General features: G+C 43.4%; 1 protein-coding gene across 1 annotated transcript in view; it reads left to right on the top strand.

Moving 5' to 3' along the window:
* Positions 1 to 9,013, top strand: part of abhd12 (abhydrolase domain containing 12, lysophospholipase) — a gene marked incomplete at its 5' end in the record, with an annotated part of 54,806 nt that overhangs the window by 13,484 nt on the left and 32,309 nt on the right. The window contains 2 exons of the mRNA XM_039738990.1: positions 6,197 to 6,309; positions 8,472 to 8,577. Coding sequence (XP_039594924.1) covers positions 6,197 to 6,309; positions 8,472 to 8,577 — 219 coding nt within the window. The remainder of the gene's footprint in view (positions 1 to 6,196; positions 6,310 to 8,471; positions 8,578 to 9,013) is intronic.

Raw genomic sequence — 9,013 nt, 5'->3', positions numbered from 1 at the left:
CGTGAGGAGACGGTGGCTGGTAGACGTCTCCGTGGATTTGAGGTGTGGCTCGACGAAACTCCCGTAACAACAGGCGTTAAGAAAACGGTAGTTCTGCTGATGGACACTTAAAGGACTTTTTAATCCTTTACTGTATTTCTTTCTTATTGGTGTGCTGGTGGTCTATTGTTGGAGTGTTTTGGATTGTAATCCGTGAGTGTGGGGGAGGGGCTCACCACGGCAAGACATTTTGTAAATGGTGGATTTGTTTGCTGTGTGTCTACAGGAACGATTTAAAATTTGATTTCCGTGCCTACATTTGCTCCTGTCCAGGGTGCTCTGTACTTGTTATTGTGGCGGGTAGGGAAGTCACGTTGGTCACGTATTTCCTTCCGATCATTTTCTCGTTTTTTTGTTGCCGCACTTGAGATCGGTGGCGTATCTCGGGGAGGATAAAGGGTCTCGAGGAGCGTTATGGATTGGCTTCACCGTCGGCAATTTCAGGGTGTCATATTACAGGGAGTGAGATCAGCTATAACCCTACCCCTAACCTAAAACACCCAGCTCGCCATTGCAGCGGTGTGATCGGAGCTTATGGGAACTCTGTTTTTCCCTATCCTAACCCTAATTTCTAATGACTTTAGCGGTTTTCACTTTGACATGCAAGAGTCTGTGTCTGTTAACAAAATCTCAAAAAAAAGCCAAATTTAGCCCCCTGGGATTCAAAGTGGTGTGATAATAACACGTGAAAACTTCCAAGGGGGGGAATATATATATATATATTTTTTTTATAGGCACTTTATAGAGTGGAGAGATATGGAAAGAAGCAAGCATCACCCTGTCTAGATAAGCCTCATACCTTGCACTGGAAGAATATGTTTGAGCTACAGACCCTTAAAACCAATAAACTTTGACAAGGTGGGCATTGAAAATGAATGCCAGGAGACCAGGGTGCCAACTGACGACTCCCACCGTTAGCCCAAACTCAGCCCTGTGTCCTGCCCCAAATCTCTGGTTGGTCTGCTCAGGTTTGTTTACTTGCTTGTTGTTGTGATTATTATGGGATGCTGTCCGCCTTGTATTTTCTGGTGCCGCCAGTCTCCACAAGAGGCCTCAAATCACCAGCCATGTTAAAAGTGGTGTTGTGCTTCACAAGACAATGGCCTGCATTGTGTGCGGTGGGTCTCCCATGCCAGTTGGCAGCTGGTCCTCCTGACTTGGCTGAAGCTCCAGCCATCATCAGGGTCACGCGCTTGTCATTCCAGGAGCCTCCTGTTGTCTGTCTGTCTGTCTGTCTGTCTCTGTCGATGAGTGCTCGGCCCGCCATGTTCTCCCTATGCTTGTCATTTTCTCTCTGGTGTCTTGTGTTCATGGGGATGTGGTGATGCCTTCAACAAGTTGGGCTCCTGCCATGAGCCCACTGCTGCACCTGTTGTCTCTTCCTCCCCAGAAAACCTGACTGGACAGAAAGGGTCATGGAAACAACAGCCATAGATGAAGAAAAAAACTCTTCACTCTGGCGAGTTTTTTAAAAATGTTAGGAAACTTCCTCAAATTGACCTTTCTGGAGGAAAATAATGAATAAATGCTGAGTCAAAAGTGTTGTGTCTCATGCTGACAGGCCAAGTCCGGCTGGACGAGCCGCTTTGAAGTGTGCAGTTTTCACACGCAGTCTCTGAACCAAAGAGGCGGAGTTTAAAGTGCCTTGTGACCACGGACCAATACCAATGCAAAGTGAGCGGCGCTCTGTGAGGCAAACCATCCTGACTCACATTTCCACGTCTGGATTCCGTCACTAAAATCTCGTGATCTTTGTGACTCGTCATATGTGAAGTGGGCAAAACCAAAAAACAGAATAACGGAAACCAACAAGACAGAGCAATTCAGGAACCGAGACAAATAGCCAGCCGCTCACGATGGCCGACTTGGTGGTTATGGCTTGGCTGGGTCATTCTCCTCTTTGGCTGTTCATTTTGTTGTATGCTGGGATTTTATTTTGTGTGTTCTGGTTTTTAAATCTCTGTATATTTGTTATGCTTGTTAGTTTATTTGGTGGTCTTTTGCATGTTGAACCTAAGGGGGTGGGCTCTCCTAACTCTTCAGACCGTCCTCAATCCCCTATATACAGCTTTTGAGTTTTTTTGCTTAGCTGCTAATGGGAACCAGCAGAGTGACGTGAGAATGGCAGTAACATGCGTTGAGAACGAGACTTGTCACCACATTTCAGGGCATCTGCAGTGGCCTGACAGTATAGGCCGGTACTCCAACCAGTAAGCAGTCACAGCAGTCGAGGTGAGTTGTGGCCAGCAAGCCGGACAAAGCAGTGGGGTGGAATACTCGGTCAGATATGGCCTGGTCACCCCCAGGTCACATACTGACTTGGCCGGTGCTAATGATAATGAGCCGAGCTTTACTGAGAATGGCTGAGGTGGTAAGGAGCTCTGTGTTTTACTGGTTGAGCTGGTGGTGGTGTTCCTTCACCCAGGCTGAGTTGTTACTGAGACCATGTTGTCCTCGGAAGGGAATGATGAGGACAGCTGAGGATCACCAGCATTGCAGTGATATGAGAAGCCATGGACCTGGATAATGGGGACGTAGCGAAGTGATGTACGAGGAGAAGAGAAGAGGGGTTGTGGCATTTACTGTCATGTGTGATTTATGTTTGCATCAGTCGATGGAGGAGACATTCAGTGGTAAAGAACACTGAAGAGTAATAATAAGAGAAACCCACTGAATTTGCTTTGCCTCAAGTTTGGCGAAAATGAGGAAATGTTCAGGAATTTCGGTGAACTCATCAGAATGCGCTGAATGAAGTCAATGTGGAAGGAGAAACTGAACAAGCTTTATGTGGATTATAAAGGTGCAGTGGTCTTTTAAGTGTCCGCCAACTATGCTGGACCAATTATTGTGCCCAGAAATGTGCTGGCCGCTGTGCCTTTGTGAGATAAAGTAATACTGGAAGTCCACAATGCTTTGAGGTCTTTATGTCTGTCAACGTATCCCAAACTCCTATCACTACAACTGTCTATTGTCCACAGACCCTGTGAAACAAGGGATCGGTGGGACTGTCCCTGTCGCTACCTGATCTGTGCTACGTAACTCTTATATTTCAGTGAGGGCTCAAATCCTTGTTTTATGACCTTTTCATTCATTTTTGAATTATGTTAAGGTTTCTTTCGTCTGCCTTGTGCACAATGCCTTGGTTATGTTGTTTGTATTTTGGGGGTCGTTCCCAAAGAGGCATGACCACCTGCCGATCACCACCAGGAATTAGGGTTAGGGTTATTACATATTCCATATGCTTTGTAAGTGGTGGCCCAAAAGGCAGGGCCACCAGCCAGTCACCACCAGAGACTGGGCTCTCTCTGTTTATCTACAGGGTCTTCCTCAGTTCCCAGCTCTCCATTGTGAATGCACTCTGGGGGTTTGTTGAGCTCTCATGCCTTTTTCTGTGCTTTTTGAGAATTATTGGGATTGAGTGTGTGTTTGAGTTTCTGGATTACTTGACTGTGTTGGGACTTGGGCTCACTGGAGCCTTTGTGTAAGTGGAATACACCACTTGGTGACGAATAAATCTTTTATTTTATGAAGGTTCTGTGAAGCCCTTTTTGTGTCTAGCCGGGGATTAAAACCATGTCACTTATTGGGAGCAGTTTTGGAAGTTTTGGAACATGCGTGCTTTGGAACTGCTAGTTCATGACGATAACAAGAATAATAAAGTGCTCAATCCTGTAGTAAAGACACAACATACCATTAAAGTCATTATAGTTTTCCAATGCCCACCTCAAATGAAACTGCTGCCAGTCTTTGTTATTGTTTTTTATGCATGAAGGGCACAAATCCTGCTGGAACACCGATTGGCTGTATTTACACTGTAAAGTATTCACACATGCGTGAAGCAGATCGGATAGCGCCGTAAAGTGCGAGGTGGAGTACGCTTACAGTACACATGTGCGATGCAGATTGGGTCGTCACATCCCCATCCAACATGGCTGCTAAAGCGCTCTGGTGTCACTCTGACCTTGCAAAGCATCATGGGGCACTGGGGGAAACAAATTTCTCCTATACTCGCCACACAGCAGACTTCCAGGGGAAAATGTCGTCAGTGAACCCAGCAAGTTTGCTGAAATTAAGGTGAGTGACAGCACAGGGTAAAATGGCTGTAGCTGACATTTGATTGGAAACCTGCTTTGGGGTACAGAAATCTGTAAGTTTTGGTTCATATTTTCATCATATTTTGCTCGGGACAAAACAACAGATTAACATACATGGACAGATAACATCAAAGGAAATCTGTTTTCCTGAATCACAGTACCATTTGTTTCATCAGGAATTCAGGAAACGCCTCAAGCTTTTATCACCTGTGAAGGGAAAGGCACCAAGACTACCATATATACTCACGGATTAGTTCTCCCGCAGATAAGTCGGGACTTGATTTTACAGTATAATTTCTGGTATTTTATAATGTCGGTCGTATAAGTCGAATGCGGAAAGCTCACGCTATTGGTCCAAGAGATTATGATATGCTAACGCCCACCTGCGAGAGTCACCACGGAGCACACTGCCCTTTTTATCTATATGGGTGTGGCAATGCGCTGTATCAGCACTTGATCCTCGTCTCTCTCTCTGTCTCTATTGTGCCTACGTGATCACACGGTAATACCTGAACTACTCCGAAGTGACGTTGGCACTGCTTTGTGTTTTTTGTATCTCACACCCTCATACACCTTTATTGTAAGAGCATCCCTTATCCACGATGGAGCGTTTGATCAGAAGAAAATATGAAGCTTTTGTCGAAGTGACAAAAGAAATTGGTAACTGCGCTGTTGTGACAAAATTTGATGCGTCTGAAAAAACTGATGTAAGATTGGAGGAGGCAAAAAGATGTTAAACAAAAAACTGGCGTATAAGTCGGGTCTGATTTTATGAACGACTTTTTGGGTTTTGAGACCTGACTTCTAAGTGAGTATATACGGTAAATTATTTTCCAGCTTGAGGCAGGAAATTGTTAAAACTTAGAAAAACCTGTATTGCTTGGGAAAACGGACATTCTCAAACTGATGAAAGAGTTTGACAACATTCATTCATGATATCGACAGCCAGCCAATTGGAATATCTTAACAATCACGTGCTGTGAAACCCCCGGTAGAAATTTATAACAAATATGCCTCGTATGAAGAGAGACAGACGAATGAAGTCAGAGGAGGGTGCCAGAAACGTGCGTCCATTTCATCTGATTGAAAGAAAAGCATCTCATGAATAATGCGAATACTAGATCACTGCAGTCCTTCACATATTTACTTTTTTGTAAGCTTTTTCTAAAGTCTATATATATCCAGACTTTGCTATCCACATTTTCTTTTATGCTTTTCTCTGCTTGTATTATTATTCCTGTAATAAATACCATGCTGCTTTTAACTTTCTGTAATTTGTCTTCATGTCTAGAGAGATTGAAGTAATAAGGTAGATTTCTTTGCGCACCTGGTGCAGCCGGAGGTTTGCCATACGCTCCATGCTGTGTGGTTTATTAAGGCTGAGGGCGAGAGCTCCACTTAATAGTAGGGAACAGGACGTAAAGTAAGGCATTCTGGACTGACAAATAGTCTCTAGTCAAAGATGCTGAGCCTTTGTATGTTTAAATGTATTCTTGGAGACCAAAAGTAATATTTAGGTCTGAGATATCTTTAAAACATCCTCTGTTGTTTGTGTCGATAATAAATAAGTCTCTTGAAGTGCTGAGAGAGTGACAGGCTGTGTTATTCCTAAGGCACTTGTGTGGTTTAAAGTGCCAGAGGTTAACCAGCTGTGTGTGTCATTCATGGGGCACTGTTGAGGTGAGGATCTTTGTGATTGTGTATATCAATGTATGTGTATTAATCTTAAGGGGAGACAGTAGACCAACTCAGAAACGAACCTGAGGAGTACACTTACCCCAAAGTAAAGGGTAAGAAGAGGGAAATATGATGCACATTGCTTCTCAACTAACGCCACAATGGGATAGAACTGGCAACTGTGAGAGGTGTTTTCTCGCCTTTGAAGCACAGCAGGATTTTCCCACATTTTAAAGTTAACGCATGCAGGAGTTTTAAATAATAGACACGCTCCCCACATTCCTGCTCTGAAATTCAAGCCCAGGTGCCCCTTCTTTCCACTGTAACACAAATGAAGGCGTTTGAACGGTACGTGTATTCTTAACATCGTCTGGTTCCTCTTTCAGGTATGTGGCTTTGAAGAAGGTTGCTCTTTGGCTCCTCGGGCTCTATGTTGCCATTCCATTCATCATCAAACTCTGTCCTTCCATTCAAGCCAAGCTGGTGTTCCTGAATTTCGGTAAGTGTGTTTCATTTGATTATGCTCACATACACTGCATTACTATGTCATGATTCCTGTTTCTCTTTTACATACCTTATATATTTTTAGAGGAGGTTATTTCATTTTTTATTTTCATCTTTATTGTTTTGTTTGGTGATGTCACCCCAACGCCATTTCGTTGCTGTGAACTGTAAAGATTCATGTCTTAAGGGGAAGGGTGTTTGCCAAAAGGAATCTGGAAGTAAAACAAAACGTTTACTGAAAACGCAGGCCAAAGTGAAATCCGCAGGTCAAAACACAACACATTAAACAACAATGAAAAGTCGAAGCACAAAGCCAAAGCTCCCGTCTGCCTAACATCCTTTCCCTATGCAACATGAGCAGAAGGATTATTTGGTTTGAGAAGATCCATAAACTTGGACAACGTTTATTTCTGTAGCACATTTTCGTACTAAAACATGCAGCTCAACGTGCTTAACAAGAAGGCAGCCACCTTAGGTTTGTGTTTTAACCTCGGAGTAATGAGCCAACATTGGAATTTTTCAACAAGAAAAAGTGTTATTACGTGTAACAGAAACGCATGAGTACCAGAGGTCTCTGTCTCGTCCACGTCTGTACTGATGCAGATTTAGCACACGTCCTTCGTGTGACATGTTTTGTGACAGTCACCGACACCCAGCCTGATGTCACAATCTGGACAGTGCAGGTGTGTTTCTTTGCACTCTTTTCTTATAATAATTTTCTGTTGCTTGTGCATGAGAATGTAGAATGTCGGTGCCTGACCCGCACGATGCATGCTGCCTGTTGTACTATTGTAGGCTATCACAGTACAAGGCTTAGTGACCTCCGCATTTCCCCGTCATGAATATCGACAATTGCTACATTGTAAGCGGTGCTTTGGGAGGGTTAACGTCTTTCTTTTCCTTCCACTTGGTGGCAGTCATTTTGGCTCTTTGCCACATAGATTCTGCACCGAAGCCACCAGGCATATCACGGTGGTTTGTTTGCATCAGTTTTGCTATCCATGTCAACATCTGGTGACTCGTTCACATAGCCGTCACTATCGTTTGATCCCATTAATGGTCCAGTTTGACGTCTTTTCGTTTACACAGCATTGTGTGTTTTGGTTGAAAGCTCCGTCTCGCTCATGAATGTTAATGAGTTACCTTAGAATGTCAAAATGTGTAAAAAGATAGATTTTTTGCAGTATGATGTTATTGCATTCACTAGATGGCGACAGAATACTATCCTGAGCGTTATTCGAGCTTCACACTTTATGTGGGATCATAGCAGCTTGACACGAGAGACACTCTGGCTTAACCGTTTTTACATAGAATTCCAAGCCACAGAGATGGTCGAGTTAACGCCAGGGAGGTTAAAGAAAGAATTACAATTAGAAAGGAAAACAATTAATAAAAAATATACATAAATGAAAAATAATTTAACAATTAAAAGTAAACTTGCACAATACCGATCAATATATAACAGAAATGAGAGAGTTCTTTAGCATGGATTAAATTAATGTTGACTGAACTCGTTTTTAAATCTCTAGTGGCTGTAATGGTAACTCCGACGCTGTAGTCAATGTCCTGATCTCCACTAGAAACAGAAGATGTTGTGTAAAAGGATCCAAAAATCAGATGGGGGTCATAAACTATGTGCCAGGGTCAGAAAGCATTATTTCGCTAATCGTAAATGCTAACCATAAAATCGTGGTGCCAGTGCCCAACACGTAAACCAAAGTTCAGACTAACTGGAGATGTTTAGAGAGGGTCTCCATAAACGTAGACAAGGACATGCCGGGTTGAATCGAGTTTTGCTGACGATGTCATGTGATGCGCCTTCTTGGACACGCCCCCTTTCAACAGGTACCTTGCCTCACAGCTACGACAAGTCAAAATGGCAGCACCTACCAAAAAAATGAAATGCCGTTGTGGGTTTTCCAAATAAAATTTGTAATGAATATGTAAAATAACATCTTAAGTTAAAACGTGAGTGAAACTAAATTCTATGTTCATCAAAACTGGAGGAAAGAATAAATAAATCCCAGAAAAACAAAATGATATTGTTCAGGAAAAATCCTGAAAGATACAAAAAAATTGTAACAACGTATATAAAGAGACACCAGCAACAGTCCAGTGAGCGCCATGTCCTGACGCCTGATGTCCTCCTCGTTTCAGTGCGGATGCCCTACTTCATTGATTTGAGAAGGCCTCAGGACCAGGGGCTCAATCACACGCTCAACTTCTACCTGCAGCCTGAGGACGGCGTCAACATTGGCGTCTGGTAAGAGAATCTCTGACTTTTACTGCTAGGAGTTTGACGCGCTGCTTTGTGCTGGAATGCGCCTGCCTCGCTTCGGTTGAATTTGCAGTCAATGGTATTGTAGCAGCTGCACTTTGAGACGACTTGGCTATGAGCTAAAGAAACGGGCTTGAAGGACTGAGTGGCCTCCTCTTGTTTGTCATATTTCTTATGTTCTCATGTCCACTTGTGTGTTTTCAGTCATTCGCGCTAAGATAGGGGGCCAAGCTCCGTAAAGAAGACACGAGTACTGCTCAGGCCTTTAGAGTTGTACCCTTCAAACCTGCCAGTAATGCTGTTTGAGTGAGTAGTTAAGGGGGCAATTACTTTTTCACACAGTCAGTGCATTACTTATAAAGCAGCAGTTTAGAGATGGCGTGATGTGTTTGCTCAGGTTCCCTTTATCTAATATTAGCTA

The sequence above is a fragment of the Polypterus senegalus genome, chromosome 16, assembly GCF_016835505.1.
Source record: "Polypterus senegalus isolate Bchr_013 chromosome 16, ASM1683550v1, whole genome shotgun sequence".
In the NCBI taxonomy this organism is placed as follows: domain Eukaryota; kingdom Metazoa; phylum Chordata; class Cladistia; order Polypteriformes; family Polypteridae; genus Polypterus; species Polypterus senegalus.
The sequence above is the reverse complement of the archived record's forward strand: the minus strand, read 5'-3'. Positions and strand labels throughout refer to the sequence as shown.